Source organism: Amphiura filiformis, chromosome 3 (genome assembly GCF_039555335.1).
Source record: "Amphiura filiformis chromosome 3, Afil_fr2py, whole genome shotgun sequence".
Classification (NCBI taxonomy): Eukaryota; Metazoa; Echinodermata; class Ophiuroidea; order Amphilepidida; family Amphiuridae; genus Amphiura; species Amphiura filiformis.
Window position 1 is genome coordinate 62,576,505 of NC_092630.1, and position 24,317 is coordinate 62,600,821.

The window sequence follows — 24,317 nt, forward strand, 5'->3', positions numbered from 1 at the left end:
ATTCAGAACGGGGAAGGGCACTTTTTTACCTGTGGACTGATCTGGAATCACAGATATCTGCTTGTGAATTGAAATGCTGAATTGAAATCAAAGCTGAATTTCATTTCAATTCCACTTCATTCTTCATCACTCAACATGATTTCAATTCCAATCCAATTCAATTCTTCATTGCTCACGATGATTTCAATTCCAATCCAATTCAATTCATGCCCAAGCCCACTCATTTCGATTCCAATTCAATTCCAATGCATTGAAATGAAAATCGTCCAAAATTCATTTCAATTCAATCCGATTTCAATGCATTGAATTAACATTACAGTCAGGAATGTCAAATCACCTGTACTGTCAGAATTGCTCAAAGAGAGTAATGTGGAAGGAGTTAACAATATCAGGGACTATTTTAACGTGCCTCCTGGCACGTTCGTGTAGTGAGATTAAAAATCCGTTCTTTAAAATATTTCTATGCCATTAAAGTTTCAACCCGCGAAGGAAGATCGAGTCGCAAACCCTATGCAAAATTGTATCAGGGAACCTCTATTATTATCGGGAATTGCCTGTTACACATGATTGCACACAAGGTCGTAGGCAATTGGTCGGACCTCATCTGCTCAGAACATATTGACCCAGGTCAGCATACCGCCATATCCTTCCCGACATGCTTAGGGGACGTTCATAAATACCTTGGTGGGGGGGCTGGAAAATTTGTAGGGGGGTCAAAAAGTTTTGACCTTCCAAAAGGGGGGGTCAAAAAGTTTTTAACGTGGCAAAAGGGGGGGGTCAAGAAAGTTTTGACACCCATAAAGGGGGGTCTAAAAAGTTCAATATTAAATTTGTGCGCTACGCGCGCACATTGTCACAATAAAGCCCTTTTCATCCCGATCATATAGGTGTAAATAGAGTAAAATACAATTTTTAAAGCTCCGGTATATATGTATGTAAAGCAACTGCAATTGTTTTTCGTCTGTGGCCCAAAATTTTATTTGCCCCTACACCACACCAAGAAAGCTGGATCCACCCCTGATACATCCGTGCAATAACTTTTGAGACCTTATTTGAAAGCAATTTATTCATATTTTATGCATGATGTCCTGACAATTTAGGCCTATTATAGACATAAGGCCTGTAAGAGTGACACTGATAAATGAGAAATTTATTGCGGATCTGTTTGCTTGAATTTGTAACAAGGTTCAAACTGTATAAGTTTAATCCATTATACTAGTAAAATAAAGCATTACTTATAGTGGAAACAAGTGCGGATTATATTAAGTACTAGTATACCTTCATTATGTGTGTGTGTGGGGGGGGGGGGGTAAAAAGTTTGGGTGTATACAAAAGGGGGGGTCAAAAAAGTTTTCAGTCCATAAAGAGGGGGGGTTCTAAAAGTTTAACATACAGACAGAGGGGGGGTCAAAAAAGTTTTGACATACCGAAATCAAAATTTTCCAGCCCCCCCTACCAAAGTATTTATGAACGTTCCCTTAGTAGCCAAGTCTGTAGAAGAGTGGATCATGGAAGTAAGAGTAGCCCCCTTCCATGAGTGGATCCACACACTATGTACACAAATATACATTTGGCCACATTTTATTATACGATTAATACGAATTTATTAAACATGGTAACAAATATTCTCTAGCAATTCGGTTATAGATCGAAGGCATATTATAAATTCGGGATATTAAATATCTTCCTGACCAGCCAGATCTGCGCATGCTCAAAGACGAGTATCAGACCGACGCAAACTGGCTTAGTCTCCACATCAGCCAGTTTGGTTCCGCCCCTCCACAGGGAGCGTAACCTGTGTAGGAGACTCGGTCGGACCTGGTCGGACCTCATCTCTCCCCATCGATTGTGTCCTATAATCCCCGACATTGCCCTTATGAAGTCACACGGCCCTGATTGTATTTAGTATAGCAGTTTTCCTCTCAGTATAAAGTAATACTTTTTTCATTCAACCACAAATTGCCTTACAACTCGTCTTGTATTTGTCCACATTTTAGAGGCATGCCGACAGGGGATGGGATGCAAGTTGCTCCCTGGCTCGAAATACCGGGACAAAATTGACCAAAAATGTGCATCATAGGTGGCCGAAAAGAGGGCGGCGGACACGTGCCCCCCAATTTTTTCCATGGGGGACGTCCTCCTTAAAAATCCTAAAGAAAAGAAGAAAAATTGCCCTGTTCATCTTCCTTTTCAACAAGCGCCACTCATGCTCCACTCCAACACGCGTAAGTGTTATTTTATTATTCATATTCATTTATTTCCATAAAAAACTGACATTCACAAAAACAATCAAATTAAAAATTTACAGAAAACAACACATTATGGAGGAAGAGGCTAGAAGGCCAATAAGGCCAGATATATCGCCTCCCCCTAGAAATTATAAAGTTACAAATAACATTTATACAAAAAAAAAAATCAATCAAACATCACTTAAAAAAGGAATCACTAACCAAAAGACAAGACAAGGACGGTGCTCAAAGATAATATATTAAGTATATTTTGAGATTAACATTTCTTTTAATTGATAACGGAAATGTTTAATAGATCTGGAGTTTTTCACAAAAATACCTAGTGAATTCCAAAGGATGGGGCCTTTAGTACGGATTGCGTGATCAGAAAAACTTTTTTGTTTTTAGTCAAATTTAAGTCGTTTACATGTCTTGTCTTGTAGTTATGTACATCAGAGCGTTTGGAAAAATAATTATTAAATATAAGAGGGAGTTCATTAATAGAATACTTGTACATGAATGTACCCAAATCTAGTGTGTACATATCTTCGATAGTTAAGATGTTATAGTTTGCAAACAACGGTCCTGTATGTTCTCTGTAGTGACTGTTTGCTATCGTTCTTATAGCCCACTTTTGAAGTTTCATTAATTTACTTAAGGGGTATAATCCATACAAGATCCCGTCCAACAATTTTTCTTAAACTTCGTACCAATTACCTTTCATCGATATACTTCGAATATCTAAAATAAAAAAGAGGGGTCACCGAGCTAGTTTTTGAGAAATAACCATTTTAAAAAGGCTGTTTTTGGGAAAAATTAGTACAGGCGTCTATGGAAAAATGGAAAATTTAGACATATTTTCGATTATAACAAAAAAACGACCCCAACAATTTTGCTGATTTTTTGATATAATATGCGCACTGATAGGATGTTTCATTAAAGCTAATAAAAATGGGGTCACTGAGTTACTTTTTTTCACAATTTGAGCGGAAATGGCATATTTTTGGTTCAAAATACCAGTGCGATATCATAGCGCGTCACTCGCAAAAACTTGTCGCAGCTCATACGCGCTAAATTGTCCGCGTATGCAGCTGATATCGCAAACACCTGCAACAAGACAGTGGGGTGATTTTCTTCTGTTTTATTAACCCTCTTGATTCCAAAGTTTCCATTAGGTTATATAGTTTCACTCAATATGAAGTTCTTCAAAAATCGAAAACCAAAAGTGGTTAAGCCAACAAACAAAATGAGATATTTTACATGAATCTGTAATTTCAAATTGAATTGAATTTGAACTTTGTCAATACTGCCGTTTTTTCTCGTTGCTTTGCATATAGCAAAAATACTTGTATAGGCCTACCTATGACAACTTTAATGACTTATCCTTCACTCCTAAGCAATCCTATAAACAATGATATTTTTTTGCAGGCTATCACTGAATAGGCCTTTAATTATTAACTTAAATATTAGCGGATCCCGTTATTTATCATGATTAGAGTCATATTAATATTACTCAAATATCATCTCATTTTAGGCAGGTACCCAGCAAACACAAAACATTTTCGACATCATTCACAAAGGTTAGAAAAGGTTGCAAACGTTTAAATGTCGGGTTATTTAAAGGGTTATAAAGGGTATAAAACGTTTTCAAAACACTCTCAGTGTTGACAAAATATTTGGCAAAATCTATTTGCAAAACATATTTTTTACAATAACACTTTGAAAACATTTTAGAAATATTATTGTAGTGTGTTTTCATACAAACGTATTAAAACGTTTTCATAACCTTTATATAACCCGACATTTAATTTACTCAAATCAAAACCCAAATGTTTAAAAACGTTTTTTGTGTTTGCTGGGAAAACTTGGTTCGATCTACGTATCATTCTTGTTTTATCATAAGTTATAAAGTCAGCTGCACGCGAAGTAACTCAGATGTGAAAATAGACATTTTATTAAAAAAATAAAATTGACTTCATGTGAATATATATTTCAAATTACAGAATTTTACCTTAAAATACTATTGAAATAATTTCATTATATTAATAATCAGTAAAATAAGAAACTGCTTTATAATAAATAAGTTATATAATACTAGTTAATAAGACAAATAAAAAGGCCGTTTGATATCCCTTTTATATATTTTTTCGTAGGCCTACTGTGCCTGTTAATGTTTAAATGGACAGTATGCCTAAGAAACAAAATATAGACGTAGTTTTATTTATATAATATATAATCCTATAGCCTATATTATTTTTACGTATTATTGATTTCCTCTTGCCCAACCTTTACCAAAATTGAGTTAAATTGTGTTACATTACATTACGAAGTTACACTTTATATATGTAACCAAATGAGAGATGTGTAACGCTAATACCATTTAATTACATCATAATTTTCTTTTCCATGAAATAATACATTTTTTGGATTTCTGAAATGGGCTCGCCCTAGTCTAATTAGGCCTAGGTCTATAGGCCTAGGTCTATATATTTTGTTATCTTGGTTATTATTTTATCTTTCTTTTCCCTCATTATTTAATTCTGTCTTCCTTCTTTCTTACTTTCCTTCTTCTGTCTTTGTTTTATTTTGTTTTGTTTTCGTTTCCTTTCTTCTTTTTATTCTTTCTCACTTCTTTCTGTTGTTGTTATTTATTTGATTGATTACATTAATTTTTTCAGTTTCCTTTATTCTTAAATTTTCTGTTATTTCATTCTGTCTTTCTTTGTTTATCTTCCTTCTCTTTTCTTTCTTTCTTCCTTTTATTAGTTTTCTTTCTTTCTTTCTTTCTTTCTTTCCTTCTTTCTTTCTTTCACTCCTGAACTTTTTCTTTCTTTATTTCTTTAGTTATTTCTTTCCTTCTTTTATTCTTTGTTTATCTTTCTTTCTTCTACAAAAATCATTGGTAAATGGCGATGAAAACACGGTACTCTCGCGTAGCTGAACTTCTTACCAGTGCCTGGCGCACACTCCACGCAGTTTTTAGTTTGACGCGTGCGTAGCGGCAAGAACTGCGCAGACAAGATTTCACAGAAATTTCACTTAGAAACGAGTGCGTACTAGACGCGTGGATTATACCCCTTAAGTAAGTTTTACAGGTATCCCCCCATACAAGTATTCCATAATTAAGATAGGGCATTATCAAAGTACAATAAAGGGTATGTAAAATACGTTCTGGTACATAATGTTTTAGTTTGGTCATGACACCAACATTTCTTGACACTGTTTTTGAAATACAATCTATGTGGCTTTTCCAAGTGAGACATTCATCTATTAACACACCAAGAAACTTGGTTTGTTGTACTCTTTCTAAGGTAGTGTAGTTAAGTATGATTCTCAGATCATTAATTTGTGTCATATTTGGCGTTCCTAGTATCATGTAGTTTGTTTTACTGGCATTAACAGACAATTTATTTGCTCTGAACCAATTGCTCACTTCCTCTAGTTCTTTGTTTATAAGATTGACTTGCTTTTCTATGTTTTCATGTGAATATAAAATTGTTGTATCATCTGCAAAGAGGATGAAATCAAGTATATTAGATGTATTAGTTATATCATTTATATATAGTATAAATAAAAGAGGGCCGAGAATAGATCCTTGCGGAACTCCGCAAATTACATTTTTCAATTCTGATGAATGGCAATTATAAGATACATATTGTTTCCTGTTACTTAAATAACTTCTGAACCAGTCTAAGACAATGCCACGAAGGCCATAGTGTTCTAGTTTGTGAAGGAGAATATTGTGATCAATTGTATCAAATGCTTTAGACAAGTCCAAAAATATTCCAACAGTCGTCTCGTTTCTCTCAACCGCGAAATTTATTTTATCTACCATTTGTTCAATAGCCATAGAGGTTGAGTGCTTTGGTCTAAAACCAAATTGTTTAGTGTTAAGGATTCCTTGAGTATCAATATAATCCATACATCTGTTAAAACTAATCTTTCAAGAATTTTGGAAAAACATGGTAGGAGAGAAACGGGACGATAATTTGAGAAAACTTCAACATCTTGTTTTTTGAAAAGTGGTATGACCTTAGCTACTTTCATTTTATCTGGAACAATTCCGGTAGAAATAGATAAATTAAATATCATATTAAGAGGTTTGGCAATTTCTCGACTAACTTTTTTTATGATTAGATTGCCAATATTGTCGTGACCACCACTCTTATTTAACTTTAACTTATCTATAATTTTGATTATATCAAGTTCAACAATTGGTTTCAGGTACATACTCCCAGATATGGTATCATTTAGATAATCAAAATAATATTTCCCTTTGTGTTGAATGGTTGAGGCAAGATTAGGACCTATATTTACAAAAAAATCATTAAATTTATTTGATGTATTATTGATTTTCTCTTGTCCAACCTTTACCAAAATTGAGTTAAATTGTATTACATATTTACACTGCAAAGTTACACTTTATCAAATTAATAAATAGGTAACCAAATGAGAGATGTATAACGCTATTACCATTTCAATTACATCATAATTTTCTTTTTCATGAAATATAAATTTTTTGGATTTCTGAAATGGGCTCGCCCTATACAGTCTAATTAGGCCTATATGCCCATATATTTTGGTTATTATTTTTTTATCTTTCTTTTCCCTCATTATTAAATTCTGTCTTCCTTCTTTCTTTCCAATTTCCTTCTTCTGTTTTTTTTTTTATATTATTTCCTTTCTTTCATTCCTTCTTTCTCACTTCTTTCTGTCGTTGGTATTTACCTTTTCCTCACTTCTTGATTGATTACTTTAATTTGTTCAGTTTCCTTTATTCTTAAATTTTCTTTGTTATTTCACTTTGTCTTTCTTTGTTTATCTTCCTTCCTTTATTCCTTTTCTCTTTCTTTCTTTCTTTCTTTCTTTCTTTCTTTCTTTCTTTCTTTCTTTCTTTCTTTCTTTCTTTCTTTCTTTCTTTCTTTCTTTTTTCTTTCTTTCTTTCTTTAGTTGTTTCTTTCTTTCTTTCTTTCTTTCTTTCTTATACTCTTTGTTTATCTTTCTTTCTTTTACAAAAATCATAAGTGGTAAATGGCGCCAGTGAAAACACAGTATAGGCCTAGGCCTACTCGTGCGTAGCTGAACTTCTTACCAGCGCCTGGCGCACACTCCACGCAGTTTTTAGTTTGACGCGCGCGTGGCGTCAAGAACTGCGAGGACAAGATTTCACAGAAATGCCAGTTAGAAACGAGTGACAGCCAGGATTTTTAGCGTTTTTCTAAGCATGTTTGCTGTTGACTTCCAGTCATCATATGATTATAAGAGGTTTTACTGATTGGTGAGCAAGGTTAGTGCAATTGTTTAAGCAAGGATGCTCTGGGTACAAGAGAGGGGCAATTTTGCACAACGAGGAGGGGGCATTGGAAATTATTGCACAGCGCATTATGTATGCAGAGACGGGTATTGATCATTTCGCGCAATATTGATAATTTGTTACCACGACTTAAAAATGACGGTTTCTACTCAAATTGTATGGTTAAGTTCTAGTCATGTTACTTCTACTTCTACGACGATACTAAGGATGTAGTGTCAAGGAAACTGGTCATGCTCATGCACGGTGCAAAGTCCAATGTGCTAGGTGCTTTATATACAAGTATGTTAGTATTGCTACTGAACATACTGTAAAAATGTTGACATATTCTAGATCATCTTCGACTGACCAGAGATTATCCGCCAACTTGGAGAATGTAAATGGACAAGTAGGAAAGACCAGCCATCATGTCAAGATCAAACCAAAGTCAAAGAAGACTGAACTATCTCGGAGTAATCATGATAACACTCTCTTTATGTGTTGGCATCACTATTATAATGTTCATGGTATTCACGTATCTCCATCCAACCATTTTTTGTACATCAATAAGGTAGGTCATGTATATAGTGGTGTCCATAAAAATATTGGGGTGTGGTGGTGGGGGGGTGGGGGGCTGTGTAAGTGAGCTTCATTGGATAAGAGTCCTGACCAAGCTGCACCTTACAAAATATACCATTTTAGGTAAATCATTGATCAAAATTGATTAATTTATCCTCTTTTACTTGCCTGATGCAAAAAAAAAATCATCACAAAAATTCTCCCCCTTTACAGAAAAATTTCAGGCCCCCCTTTTTTAACATGAAAATTATGGGCAACCTCATAGAAAAGCATATTAACTCAATTTTCCCAGGAAAATTTGTGGTCATTTTTCAGAACTTTTCAGCCCCCCCCCCCCCCTTTTGCATCAGGTCTCCCTTAACAAGTGTTTGTGAACGGTCCCTTATGAGAGGGATGGTTGACATTTAACCCAACATTAGTGAGCAAAGCATTTGCAATGATATTTACCTTCCTAGTTTAATTCGTCCCTCAAACGCTATAAATAATGCATGGGCCGCAATATGCTAACCCTAATCCTAGGTGTATTCCGACCCATTTATTGTTGCAGCAGTCAATTATGACTTGCAGCAGTCCCTGGTAACGTGGTGAAGCTCATCAGTACGCTAATACCAGGATCAGGAACTTCAGTCAGGACGAGTAGAGCTGACTCAGAGTGGTTCCAAATTGGCAGAGGTGTGAGACAAGGGTGCATTTTGTCTCCTCAGCTCTTCAACATCTATGCTGAGAGCATCATGAGAGATGTTTTGGAAGACTTTGGAGGAGGTGTTACCATAGGTGGTCAGCGGATCACAAATCTCAGATATGCAGACGACACACAACCCTGGTTTGCAGTAGCAAAGAGGAATTGATGGATCTATTGAAAGCAATAAATTCGGCAAGTGAACAGAGGGGACTGATCTTGAACACAAAGAAGACGAAAGTCATGATTGTAGGCGCAGGATGAAATGATACAGATGCAAACTTTTCCTTAGAGGGTGATCTCATTGAAGAGGTGGAAAGCTTTGAATTTCTGGGCTCCATCATTAACACCAAAAGTGACTGCACCCAGGAGATAAAACGAAGATTGGCAATAGCTCGAAGTGTAGTCTCAAACCTGACCAAACTGTGGAAACTTCCTCCATCCCTCAAGGTTCGTTTGCTAAAATCAACAGCATTTGCTGTGGCATCATATGGATCTGAATCCTGGACGATGAAATTATCTGACAGGAAGAGACTGGATTCTTTTGAGCTGCACGGTGCTATCGACGAATCCTGAGGATTCCATGGACTGCGAGGAAAACAAATGAGTGGGTTCTTCAAGAGCTTGGCGTTCAGAAGACCTTGCGAGCCGATATCATTTCTAGAAAGTTATCATACTTTGGCCACATCACCAGACATCACTGCTTTCAGAAAACAATTGTTTAAGGAATGGTTGAGGGAAAACGCAAGAGAGGCAGACCTGCAGCAAGCTGGCTTGACGACATCAAAATTATCACAGGCCTGAGCATCACTGAGGCTACCAGGGCTGCCGCTGACCGCATTCGATGGCATACTCTCATACGAACCACACCTGCATACGTGTATGCAATGTGACCTTAGAGAGAGAGAGAGAGAGAGAGAGAGAGAGTCAATTATGTTTGCAGAAGTAAATTAAGGTGGCTGTGTACTCTCAGACATGCATGTAGTAAAAGTGCAATAACTTTGTAATTATTCGCGCAAAACATATAAAAGTATACATTTTTATGAAGGCAAGACATCAATAAATCTTAATAAAAATACAGATTTGGGGTAAAAACAACAATTTTGAAGAAAATCACAAAAAGTGAGTTTTTGGCAATATTTGTTAGGTACATCATAACAAAAAACACTCTTTCCAAAATATTTTATTTTGTTTTTAGCTCAATCTTGAGGCTCCATTCCAAAAACGGTTTTTTATTTTTTGATATTGGCCTTATTTTTTGAGATATTGACCATATAAGGCATCAAAATGAACTTTTTAAAATTCAAACACGCCTATTTGCACAAAATGATGCCCAAAATCGGAAATAGACCAAAATATAAAAAAATGAGAAAACCGTTTCTTGAGTCGATCATGCTTTTTACGATGATCATATTTGCTTACCTATAGATGCTGTATTTATTGAGTTATCGTACCTAAATCGTCATTTTACCGAGAAAATGAACATTGAAATAATGGCCGTTGAAGTTTAAAGTGGCACTTTCATCGAATCTCACAGGAGAATGCGACAGTTTTCGTTTTTGTAACTTATATTACGTGAACATCGGGTAAATCCACAGCCCCTTGGGAAGTTTGAGCGAAATCCATTCATAACTTGACATTTAAATCGGGGAAAGAACTTGAAAAAACCCACATTTTATCAGCTAAAACGGAGCCATTTGACCACTAGGTTTTTGTGAAATCAGTGCTTCCGTGGTGTTTCCATAAGATGCGCCACGCATGCAGATAAGCGTTGCGTATGCGTCGCGTATTTGTGCGTTAACAAATTGCGCGATACGCAACGCGATGAGTTGTTGCGCGCGTGTACCTTGCTGGTACAACAAAGATTTTCTTTCCTTTTCAATTTCAAACACGAGTGGAATAGTGAAATAAAATCCTTAAAATATTGCAGTTGGAGTTTACAAATCTGGATTTTCATTCCTTGTATTTATAAAAAACATAACAAGGTACAAACATATCATAAAAACTCAATTTTGAGAAAGAAACAATGGCTAGAGTACACAGCCGCGTTAAGTGTCCCGCGCGCGCGTGCCAATCTGAAATAGAAAACATGAAGCACAAATACCTTTAGTGGAAATCCGAACTCCGCAGACCCACTCGTTCCCCATTTTTCAGTAACACCAATTCTATACTTTTTAGTTCTATACAATTCCACATATTTTAGAGCAATATTTAAGACTAACTGCGTGTTTCTACTTGGGAACGGTTGGCGGGTAATGTGGTTTAGTTTAGAGTGTTACCGGTTAATGTGCTCAGTGGAAACAGATCGGTTCAGAGTGATGCGGTGTATACACCCGGCAAACCGTGATCAACCTCATGAGGTAGACCATGTTGTGTGATACACGGTATTTCTGTCAGTGGAAACACAACGGTTAACGGTTGCTGGGTGTTGAACTTCTTTTATGTACATTTTATGTATCACATCGTGACCTTAAAAACAGCTTGGGGGTAAGGTTTCGTGTTAGCTATACAGGTTAAACATGTTAGGTTCAATTGTTTTGCTTCTGACACTTGTCTGATCTACTACTATACAGGTCACTGGCAATAAAAGATGTAACACAAACCAATCGAAACGTCACGATATCTAATTCATCAATACAATCACGTCAAAGGAATGGAGACGATGGGGAATACAATCTGAGAAACTACAATGGATTTCACTTTAGAGCGCCGCACAACGACATCGTAGCCAGCTCTTCTCTTAATATTACATCAAATACCACGGGTATATGTAATCTTATTACTAAAATCGTTTATATCAAAACTCATAAAACGGGCAGCACCACCTTAGCGTCTATATTCCAGCGATTTGGATATCACAGAAACCTGCTTTTTGCACTCCCAAAAAGGAACCATCTTTTTCATGATGTCAAGCTCTTTTCGCGCAAGTTTATCACACCTTGGCCTGCTAAATTTGCCAAAAGTCATCCACACTATGACATGCTTGTAAACCACGCTCTTTACAATCGTCCAGAACTTGAAAAAGTTATCCCTAATGCTACATATGTTACCATTCTTCGAGATCCTGTATCGCAATTAGAATCGGCGTTTGGTTATTTTGAGATGGCTAAAGGTATGGGATTATCCAAAAAGCAGGAACCATTTGAGATTTTTATGAATAATCCATTGCATTATTATACGAGAAAGGACTACAATATGAAGACGCGCAGTAGAAATGGTCAGCTGTTTGATTTAGGGTTTGATCCTAAATTAGCCAATGATACAAATGCCATTCGTGCAAAAATTGACGCAATTGACAAAGAATTTGATTTAGTTATGATAAGTGAGTACTTTGACGAATCACTGATCCTACTTAAAAAACTTCTTTGTTGGAGTTTTGATGATATTCTGTACATATCCAATGGAATTCGTAGTCAAAGTCATCGAAATACTATTACCGATGATTTGAAGAAAAAAATTCGCCTCTGGAATGCGGGTGATGTTTTACTTTACAACCATTTTAATGAAACATTTTGGCGGAAAATTACAGAATATGGATCGGACTTCAAAACTGATTTAGAGACATTTAGACGTCTAGAAAAAGATGTATTTGATAAATGTATAGAAAAAGACAAAGTTAATACGAAAGACAAACGGGAAGATAAGTATACGTTAAATCCAAAACAAACGGGAACTTATTGCCGAGATATATTCCGCGGTGATCTTGCTTACACTTCTTTGTTGAGAAAACAATATAAAGTGATCAGCACTCCACATAACTCAACTAAAGGGCACACTAAAGGGAAATAATGCTTGGTAATTCGTGTTTTGTAGGGGTTTTTTGTTGGAGGGGTCAATGCGCGTTTCTTCACAATTTCAAAGAATGCTCAAACATAACTTACAGCATGATACATAATAGAGAGATTGCGATTTCCAAACGTAAGCATCGGACGTACGTTGATTTACCACTCTCCTGTATCGAAGCGAGATCACGTATTTAGCCAGTTTTGAAGATTTTCCACGTGCAAAATCAACGTAGATACATCTTTGAAAATGCACAAAATTTGTCCATTTCACAATATGTTAAAGACAGTCAAGGATGTAATGAACATACGAAGGAAAGTCTAATTAATATTTTGATCCTTTTTGTTTGTAACAAAATCATTATAATAAATTTTTTTATATTTCATGTTTGTTTGTCTGTTTGTTTGTTTTTTATCTGCTCAAGATACCATTTACGATGCGATTTGCAAATCACCCATTGCGACATGCATCATCTTCTGTGAACACGCGCGAGCCCACTTACGACCTGCATCATTTACGGCCTGCATCATTTTCTCGGCACGCGCAAACAGCTATCTTCTGAAAATAGCATTGCGGGCCTAATAAAACAACAGAAAATATTTCACAAATTTCACAAAAACATCTGTTAGGAAAGTTTGTTTTTGATGTTTTTTGTTTGTTTGTTTTTCTGCTATCTACTCAAGATAGTATTTATTTATAAAATACAAAGAAAGTAAGTAGGAAAGGTTGACAATATTTTCTTATCTGATGATAGGTACCATTTGGAACCGTATGAATGAACTAATTAAAAACATTATAGATTTAGCATGAGACAAGTCAGAAATTTAATTTGGTATATTTTTTGTACTACGTATTTGTTGTTTTGTTGCTTTTTTGTTCGTTATCTACTCAAGATAGAATTTACGGTGTGATTTGCAAATCATTATAGGCCCTTTGCGACATCACGCATCATCTGCTGTCAAAACATGCGCAAAAAAGCCTACTTATGGCCTGCATCATTTTCTCGGACCGCGCAAACAGCTTTACGCGGGCTTAATAAAACAACACAGAAAATATTTCACAAATTTAGAAAACGTCTGTTAGGAGAGTTTGTTTTGATGTTTTTTGTTAGTTTATTTATTTGTTTGCTTGTTAGTTTTCCCGCTATCTACTCAAGATAGTATTTATTTATAGAATACAAAGAAATTGAGAAAGGTTGAATATATTTTGTTGGGCCTATCTACTGATGATAGCATTTTTAAACCTAATGAAATAATACAAAAAAAGTAGGAAATCATAGACTTAGCATGAGGCGAGTCAGAAAGTTCATTTGGTATTTTTGTTATATTTCACGTTTGTTTGTCTGTCTGTTTGTTTGTGTTTATCTACTCAAGATACCATTTACGGTGCGATTTGCAAATCACCCGTTGCGACATGCATCATCTTCTGTGCACACGCGCGAGCCCACTTACGGCCTGCATCATTTACGATCTGCATCATTTTCTCGGAACGCGCAAACAGCTATCTGAAGATAGCATTGCGGGCCTAATAAAACAACAGAAAATCTTTCACAAATTTAGAAAACATCTGTTAGGAAAGTTTGTTTTTGATGTTTTTTGTTTGTTTGTTTATTTGTTTGTTTTTTCTGCTATCTACTCAAGATAGTATTTATTTATAAAATACAAAGAAAGTAAGTAAGAAAGGTTGACAATATTTTCTTATCTACCGATGATAGGTACCATTTGGAACCGTATGAATGAACTAATTAAAAACATTATAGATTTAGCATGAGACAAGTCAGAAATTTAATTTGGTCATATTTTTTGTACTACGTATTTGTTGTTTTGTTGCTTTTTTGTTCGCTATCTTACGGTGTGATTTGCCATTCATACATACTCACAATATAACAACGTTTCTGATTGGATTTGCGGCCTTTTTTGCTGGTCATAAATACCGTTTATGACCAGTACGCAGGGCATAAACAAGCTGCGTCACGCAGCGTTGGAACCCAATTAACACGATCCACGATTTGCTAGTGTTGCGTACACGCGCATGTCACCGCGCCCATCTCACGCGGAGCGCAAAAGATGACGCGTATCACGCGTTGACTCCCGGCCGTTGACCTCATGAGCCGAGCTGCTTCCTGCAAGTAGGCCTACTCATTTTCTTCCAATTTATGAAGGAAAACGGTATGGAAATGTAATTTAAACTTGTAAACCCTTATTATTTTCATCTGTATTGAATTGCTAAGAATGTTGCGTATGTATGAACGGGGTTCATTCATAGGATTCGGGCATGATCGCTTTTTATGCCCTCGGCTCACGCCTCGGGCATAAACAGCGATCATGCCCTCAATCCTATGAATGAACCCCTAAATCATTATAGGCCCTTTGCGACATCACGCATCATCTGCTGTCAAAACATGCGCAAAAAAGCCTACTTATGGCCTGCATCATTTTCTCGGAACGCGCAAACAGCTTTACGCGGGCTTAATAAAACAACACAGAACATATTTCACAAATTTAGAAAACGTCTGTTAGGAAAGTTTGTTTTGATGTTTTTTGTTAGTTTATTTATTTGTTTGCTTGTTAGTTTTCCCGCTATCTACTCAAGATAGTATTTATTTATAGAATACAAAGAAATTGAGAAAGGTTGAATATATTTTGTTGGGCCTATCTACTGATGATAGCATTTTTAAACCTAATGAAATAATACAAAAAAGAAGGAAATCATAGACTTAGCATGAGACGAGTCATAAGTTCATTTGGTATTTTTGTTATATTTCACGTTTGTTTGTCTGTCTGTTTGTTTGTGTTTATCTACTCAAGATACCATTTACGGTGCGATTTGCAAATCACCCGTTGCGACATGCATCATCTTCTGTGCACACGCGCGAGCCCACTTACGGCCTGCATCATTTACGATCTGCATCATTTTCTCGGAACGCGCAAACAGCTATCTGAAGATAGCATTGCGGGCTTAATAAAACAACAGAAAATGTTTCACAAATTTAGAAAACATCTGTTAGGAAAGTTTGTTTTTGATGTTTTTTGTTTGTTTGTTTATTTGTTTGTTTTTTCTGCTATCTACTCAAGATAGTATTTATTTATAAAATACAAAGAAAGAAAGTAAGAAAGGTTGACAATATTTTCTTATCTACCGATGATAGGTACCATTTGGAACCGTATGAATGAACTAATTAAAAAACATTATAGATTTAGCATGAGACAAGTCAGAAATTTAATTTGGTATATTTTTTGTACTACGTATTTGTTGTTTTGTTGCTTTTTTGTTCGTTATCTACTCAAGGTAGAATTTACGGTGTGATTTGCAAATCATTATAGGCCCTTTGCGACATCACGCATCATCTGCTGTCAAAACATGCGCAAAAAAGCCTACTTATGGCCTGCATCATTTTCTCGGAACGCGCAAACAGCTTTACGCGGGCTTAATAAAACAACACAGAACATATTTCACAAATTTAGAAAACGTCTGTTAGGAAAGTTTGTTTTGATGTTTTTGTTAGTTTATTTATTTGTTTGCTTGTTAGTTTTCCCGCTATTTACTCAAGATAGTATTTATTTATAGAATACAAAGAAATTGAGAAAGGTTGAATATATTTTGTTGGGCCTATCTACTGATGATAGCATTTTTAAACCTAATGAAATAATACAAAAAAAAGAAGGAAATCATAGACTTAGCATGAGACGAGTCAGAAAGTTCATTTGGTTTTTTTTTTTTTGGTTTTTTTAAAAATATATTTCACGTTTGTTTGTCTGTCTGTTTGTTTGTTTTTATCTACTCAAGATAACATTTACGGTGCGATTTGCAAATCACCCGTTGCGACATGCATCATCTTCTGTGCACACGCGCGAGCCCACTTACGGCCTACATCATTTACGATCTGCATCATTTTCTCGGAACGCGCAAACAGCTATCTTCTGAAGATAGCATTGCGGGCCTAATAAAACAACAGAAAATATTTCACAAATTTAGAAAACGTTTGTTAGGAAAGTTTGTTTTTGATGTTTTTTGTTTGTTTCGTTGTTTTTCCGCTATCTATTCAAGATAGTATTTATTTATAAAATACAAAGAAAGTAAGAAAGGTTGACAATATTTTCTTATCTACCGATGATAGGTACCATTTGGAACCGTATGAATGAACTAATTAAAAACATTATAGATTTAGCATGAGACAAGTCAGAAGTTTAATTTGGTATATTTTTTGTACTACGTATTTGTTGTTTTGTTGCTTTTTTTTGTTCGTTATCTACTCAAGGTAGAATTTACGGTGTGATTTGCAAATTATTATAGGCCCTTTGCGACATCACGCATCATCTGTCAAAACATGCGCAAAAAAGCCTACTTATGGCCTGCATCATTTTCTCGGGACGCGCAAACAGCTTTACGGGCTTAATAAAACAACACAGAAAATATTTCACAAAATTAGAAAACGTGTGTTAGGAAAGTTTGTTTTGATGTTTGTTTGTTTTTTTACTTCAAACATACAGCTCAATTGCATTGATATACATTACTTTATCAAATTACGAAGCATTTTCAATTAATTTTTTACCCCTGTGTGACCTTTCGTGACCTCTAGCAAAAAACGTACCCTACAATTTGAGTCTACCGGTACCCCTTAGCAGTGATCTAGAGGGCCTATCCTATAACACCTCATGGTAACAAACATTAGTAGACATGGGTGTTGAACCCAATCCTTAATTAAGGCCCATGAGATTTAGCCCATGAGTAAAAATTAAGGTTCCAGACAATTTTCTTTTAAAGCTAGCATCCTAATTTAATATTTGACATTTTGGGGGTAAAAACTTATTCACGTCACTTTTCAGAAATGCCAGCCGGGTTAATGATAGAGGAGATTCTTAACGATTAATTCTAACCCGGCTGTCATGCACCTTTGTCCAAAAACTGTTGCACGGGACTATGTACACATTCTCATTCACATATTTTCCAAAAAAGGCAAAAAATTTTAGACAAAAAAAAAAATTTGACCTAAAATTTTTACAGGACAGTGGCTAAGTGTTACGATTTGAAAATTTGAAACTCTAAATTTCAAGCGGCATGTGCTAGAATATAGGCAAGGATGCTTTGGGTACAAGTGAGGGGCAATTTTGCACACCGATGAGGGGGGCATTGGAAATTACTGCATAGCGCCTTGTGTACGTATGCAGAGACGGGTATTGATCATTTTGCTCAATATTGACCAATATTGATAATTTTACGCACAGGGGCAGGCCCTGATCATTTGTTCAGTTTCTGCTGAAGTGCATCGATTCAGCCATGATTGAGTTGATTGGTTGTTATATAATAACCCATTGGCACCTATTGACCTTCCTTTATTGGCCACTTCACAACACAAAAGAATGATTGGATGCACAAGTACAAAGTCAATAAACTGTGCAGACAGTGCTGTGCAGGCATGTTAAATCTAGGGCATATTAGGCCTCCAAAAATTATTCAAAATTGTGTTATTTTCTTTAGTTTCTTATCTTTTTAATTTGTTATGGTATACTCAAGATTATATTGAGAATAATGATGGAATTTTATAACATATTTAATGTGAATTTTTAAACCAAAGCCAAGAAGTATTTAATTAAGCCAGTCACCACCGCGACCGACATTTTGTTTTCTTTTTCTCTGTTCACCAACATGATAAAACTTAAGTTTTTCATCCCAAAATTTTCCATCAAGACCAATTTTTTTTTCAATTTTTTTGATTTTATATTTAAATATAGATATTCAACCTATTTATACAGCAAAAACTTCTCTTGGCTTCGATCTGGTTATTTTGTTATGAATTTTTGAAATATGGAGTTTGATTTTATCTGTAAATTTTCAATAACTTTGCTATGTTTTCAGCGCATAGTTCTATGAACGTTGCTATCAGGCGTCAATTGCAAGACTTTTTGGACATATTTTGTGCACAATTTGCTATTTTATAATTATTATAATAGTGTCATAAATATTTAATAGTAAAATTACTTCAAATAAAATTATTTTGGCATCAATTTTGGTCATCAAAATCTAGCTTGCTTCATCACTTTAATAGTGTCGATCATCTTTTATCATGGCGGCAAACAAGTCAACTTTCAAGTTATAGAAACATGTGAAGACCAATTTTTTGTTCAATTTTTTTTGTACATTATGTTAGGAGAATACCTAAACATTAATCATTTCTAAATAAAATGTTTGGCTTCAATCCAGAAATTACTTAATTATTTTTTTGAAAATATGTTTATTTTTCATAGTAATTCAAGCAAAAAGGCAACATTTGGAACCCTGTCATTCTTGAATTATACGGCCGATTTTAACCGGGTATTTTTTATTTCCAAGATTGAAACACTGTTAACCAACAATGGAGGTCAACACACTTTATAACCTCAACCCAGGCCTACAAAGTTCCTTTACAACATTTACTATGTTTAAAAGATGCTGTACCCTAAAGTTAAGATTTTGCGCCCTCTATCAAGCCAATTTCACTGTGTTGCAGCTGATTGCCCTGCTGAACAAATGATCGATACCTCTATGCACAGCAACGCGGCCAACGCCTGTGTACGGTTATGTGTTTATAGCGATTTATAGGTCTATATACTTACAGGGTTGCCAAACCCGCGATTTAGTAGCCCAATTGGGCGACTTTTGAAGATTATCCCCGCGACTTTTGACAATTTCCGGTCCCATAGAAACCAATGGTTAAGAAAAAAATTGGGCGACTTTTCAACATTGGCTCCCGCGACTTCCGCTAGTTTCCTGCCCCATAGAAACCAATGGTTAAGAGAAAAAATTGGGCGACTTTTCGATTATTTACTTATAACTTATAACCACGACTTCAACATGACTGTCTCTACTCAAATTGTACGGTTGACAAAGTTGAGTTTAGTCATGTTAATATAAGTATTGCTACTGAAAATACTGTAAAATTTTGACATGTTCAATTTCATATTCGACTGACATGAGATAAGCCTTCTTGAGGCATGTAATAGACACTAAGTGAGAAAGACCAGTCACCATGCCAAGATCAAACCAAAGAAGACTTAACTATCTCGGAGTAACGCTATCTCTCTGTATTGGCATCGCTACTTTTACTTTCATGATATTCATGTATTCCAATCCATCAATTTTTAGTTCATCAATATTAAGGTAGGTATTGTGTGTAAAAATACAATTCACAGGGGGAGGTTTGCTCTAAACAATATTGTAAACAGTCTGGTTTTAATTGTTACTTAGGGTGTGGTGACGTGTGTGGGAGGGGTGTGGGGTGTGTGTAAGTGAGAGTCTTGCCCAATTAGAGCTAACTGACCCCTTACAAACATTTTGCAAATTTTGATACCTCACCAAAGTTTGTACCCGGGCCCGTACCCGGCCGGGTGAATCCTTGAATGAAAAAGATAAATTTTCAAAAGTTGCACTAAAAGCGTAAGCTACTCAAGTCGGTGTACCGTATATTCTCTACATGCATGACTGGTCAAAGATGACCCTTGGTGTCCAGTGACGACCATGCACTCTAGCAACAAAAGCAACATTTTCAATGAGTTTAGGTGCAACTTTTAATGGGGGTCTTTTTCATTCAAAGGGTCACCATGGCAAAAGAAATTTGGGCTATTAAGAGCTGTGGTATGAGCGTTTCGACAGTATATGATTTCTTGTGGGACATGAGAGCACATCAGACATATCGAATTGCATTCTGAATACGAACAATGTCCTTCTGATATCTAATAATTTTCATTTTTTGAAATTCACGATATAATACAAATTTTATGACAAATTATTAAAATTGGATATTTTTCACATTTTTGATATATAACAGTCCTCAAAGTAAATTTTATAAATCTAATGATATATTCTGAATGAGAATGAGTAAGTCTTCACAATTAAAAACAGGGAAAATATGACACAACATCGATTTCCAATGGGGGAATAACACAAAACGTATAAACATTGGAGGTTGTGTCATATTTTCCCTGATTTTAATCTTATCTATTGCTTATCCTTTGTTCTCTGCTGGTCAGTTGGAACAGATTTTCCCTGTTTTTATATTAACCCTTCACATCATAACAGAAGACGTTTTATTTTAACATTTTATATAAAACATTGTTATAAAACTTTTGTAGATAATAGTTATTTAAAACATTTTCGTAATCATACCTAGAGTTTTTTTATCATCAGATAGAAAGACTTCTGCTCATCTTCTCTGGTGAGACAACAGGGCTGGGGCATCTTTCCATATCAAAGTTTAAAACTTATGAGGGGAAAAGTTTGATTTTACAATATTTCGATATTATTTTTTAACTTTGTAACTTTATTATGATTAACATAACTGTATTTCAAAGCGTCAAACTATATCATTATTTTGTCCGAACAAAAATAATCCAGGGAATAAAATATTCATTCATATGTTTATTTATTTTATTCAACCTGGGCCATTTCTACTGGTGCACATGCATTCTAATAATTTGTCTATAATACCTTATACAAGCATCAGCAAGCACTATTTGTCACAAGATTTGAAAAGTAAATAGCCTATGTACACACTGAACACAATGCACATACAAGCTGTATTTAAGTACATGCCGAAGCTGTCAGTACAGTATAAAATGATATATATGACCTTCACGATGCTATTAATTTAGCCCAAAGATTAGGAAAACTAGCAAAACAGGTGAACTGGTACTGTTCAAATAAAACATCTGCAAATCTTGCTGCAATTTCCAAATAGTATTTCTAGTATTACTTAAATAATTATTTTTGTTATTTCTTTTAATACAAACACAGTGCCTATGACGACTTTATCGTATTACTTACATATCAAAATCAAGTAATAATTACAAAACTCGCCGTAAACTATCACCTCTGTGGGTGTTTGGGATATAACCGGAACGAATATTTTCTCAACACTGCGGCATGTGAAAAAGTAGGTCAATAGTCAGAGAATATAGGGCGGCGCCCAAAAAGTGGTTTTAAATGTTCAGTTTCCTATACTTTTGTACATAAGAGGCATTCTTCAAAGTTATTTTGTTGCCTAATAACATGGCTTAATTGGCTGAAATTGATATATATAATGGGCAATATGAAAATGATGAATCACCCCTTTTTTTTTCTTTAATTTTCAAAAACTATTTTTGCCCAAAAAAGCAAGTTATAGGCCCAAGTTACTTGTTATTGAAGTTTGGAAACCTGAGCAATACTGCTACTAAAAATTTAAAAAATTGCCAATTTTTTTTACAAAGTTGGATTAAGTTGTACATTTTAATTAACTTTTGCTTCTATTGAACAGCTAGCAACACATACTAATTCAATTTATTTTTTATTTTTAGAAAAACGGAATTTTTTTCTAGAAACACTAAAAAAACGGATTTCCGGTTAAAACCGGAAGACTAGCATCTCTGAAATCTAATATGTACTTTAAGTATATGTAGCTGGGAAAGCCGACGATCAATTGAAAATTTTGACCTTTCATATAAAGATATAGTATTTTTTCCCCAAAAGACCTAATTGTTTTTGGTGTTTGGGGTGAAAAATCCATATTTTCAATACGAAAGGTCAAAATTTTCAAATTGATCGTCGGCTTTTCATCCCAGCTACAAAAACTTTAAGTACATATCATAGATTTATTAAGTTTACTTCGAGGACTGTTAAATATCAAAAATATCAATTTTTAATTATTTGCCATAAAATGTGTAGTATATCGCGATTTTTTTTTTTTAATCAAAATTATTTGATATCATCAGGACATTCTTCGCATTCAGAATGCAACTCGATGTCTGATGTGCTCTCATATCCCACATAAAATACTGTCGAAAGGCTCATACCCCAGCCCTTATGACAAATGAGGCACCAAAATTTTGCTATTTCAGTTTAAATTTTGATGCAGAGATTTTGAATCATTATTTCAAAATAAAGGGGGGGGGGGTAATTACATTTTGGTAGATATTAATAAGTTCCGTATTAGCTATCAGGTTCAAATATAAAGGTTAAATGTTGTACTTATCTTCTGACACTTGTTTGATCTACTACTTACTTTACAGGTCACTGACAATAAAAGATATGCATGTGACACAAGCCATTAGAAACGTCACGAAAGAGATTTCAGCGATATGTAATTCATCAACACAGTCACGTCAAAGGAATCGAGACGATGGGCAATACAATCTAAGAGACTACAATGGATTTTACTTTAGAGAGCCGCATAACGACATTTTAGCCAGCTCATCTCTTAATGTTACATCAAATATCACGGGTATATGTAAACTTATTACTAAGATCGTTTATATCAAAACTCATAAAACGGGTAGCACCACCTTAGCGTCTATATTCCAGCGATTTGGATATCACAGAAACCTGCTTTTGCGCTTCCAAAATATAGCCATATATTTCATAATAAGAAGCTCTTTTCGCGCAAGTTTATCACATCTAGGCCTGCTGAATTTGCCAAAAGTCATCCATACTATGACATGCTTGTCAACCACGCTAATTACTATCGTCCAGAACTTGACAAGGTTGTTCCTGATGCTACATATGTTACCATTCTTCGAGATCCAGTATCGCAATTAGAATCGGTGTTTGGTTATTATGAGATGGCTAAAGGTATGGGATTATCCAAAAAGCAGAAATCATTTGAGATTTTTATGAACAATCCATCGCATTATTATACTACAAAGGACTACGCTATGAAGACGCGCAGTAGAAATGGTCAGCTGTACGACTTGGGGCTAATTAATCCGAAATTAGCCCATGACACAAATGCCATTCGTGAAAAAATTGACGCAATTGACAAAGAATTTGATTTAGTTATGATAACTGAATACTTTGACGAATCACTGATCCTACTTAAAAGACTCCTTTGTTGGAGTTTTGATGATATCCTATACATATCTAATGGAATTCGTAGTCAAAGTCATCGAAATACTATTACCGATGATTTGAAGAAAAAAATTCGCCTCTGGAATGCGGGTGATGTTTTACTTTACAACCATTTTAATGAAACCTTTTGGCGGAAAGTTACAGAATATGGATCGGACTTCAAAACTGATTTAGAGAAATTTAGACGTCTAGAAAAGGAAGTATTTAAAAAATGTGTAGATAAAAACAAAATAAATAGGACAGACAAACGGGTAAATAAGTACATGTTAAATACAAAACAAACGGGAACTTGTTGTCGAGATATATTCCGCGGTGACTTAGCTTACACTTCTTTGTTGAGAAAACAACAGAAAGTGATCAGTACTCCACAGTATAATGAAATGAGGAAAACTAATAAATAATTCGTGTCTTGTAGATCTGACATGATATGATCATATTGGATTGAGAGCGCCTGTGTCAGGCCGCCTCAGAGCTCCAACTGTTGCTGTATTTTTACCAACAACCAAACCACGCATCAGTTTCATCTTGAGTGTATGATACAGCATTAGCCCTAACACCCAGCAAAAAAAAATCTTACAAAATCTTACGATGAAAAAATATGCGCATGCATGAATCCCAGGGTCTGCGATGACGCAATCAGCCTAAGTGTCATATGCGCACGGAATTGCTGGCCGGGCAGCAATTCAGCATCGAAGTGGTTACGTAATTCTCTTGGTTACCGGATCACGCTACTTTGGTATGCCTTCGACAGTCTAAACGCAGGACAACCGATTCTTTTGTTCTGCTTAGTCGCGCTAAAAGTCGATCGATACATGTTAAAATCAGCACAATTCCGAGATACACCTTTTTGCTATGAAATTTATTTTCTCGGTCAAATATAAAGCAAAATTATTTTTTTCTT

General features: G+C 35.3%; 2 protein-coding genes across 2 annotated transcripts; both read left to right on the plus strand.

Annotated features, from left to right (window-relative positions):
- The first annotated feature begins 7,876 nt into the window (after window positions 1-7,876).
- On the plus strand, window positions 7,877-12,565 carry LOC140147391 (galactose-3-O-sulfotransferase 2-like). Its single transcript, XM_072169169.1, has 2 exons — window positions 7,877-8,089; window positions 11,350-12,565. Exons 1-2 carry the CDS (start codon window positions 7,947-7,949, stop codon window positions 12,563-12,565), a joined length of 1,359 nt encoding a protein of 452 aa, XP_072025270.1. The 5' UTR covers window positions 7,877-7,946.
- Window positions 12,566-19,386: 6,821 nt separating this feature from the next.
- On the plus strand, window positions 19,387-23,918 carry LOC140147736 (galactose-3-O-sulfotransferase 2-like). The gene is given in 3 exon segments (XM_072169495.1): window positions 19,387-19,696; window positions 22,582-22,895; window positions 22,898-23,918. Coding segments are annotated over 3 exon segments (1,365 nt in total). The 5' UTR covers window positions 19,387-19,565; the 3' UTR covers window positions 23,818-23,918.
- Window positions 23,919-24,317: the final 399 nt, after the last annotated feature.

What these genes read in the sequence shown, in the direction of transcription:
- LOC140147391 (XM_072169169.1), top strand. Translation starts at nt 7,947, where the DNA reads ATGTCAAGATCAAACCAAAGTCAAAGAAGACTGAACTATCTCGGAGTA. An exon ending in ATTTTTTGTACATCAATAAG is followed by an intron (nt 8,090 to 11,349) that starts GTAGGTCATGTA and finishes ACTACTATACAG; the next exon opens with GTCACTGGCAATAAAAGATG.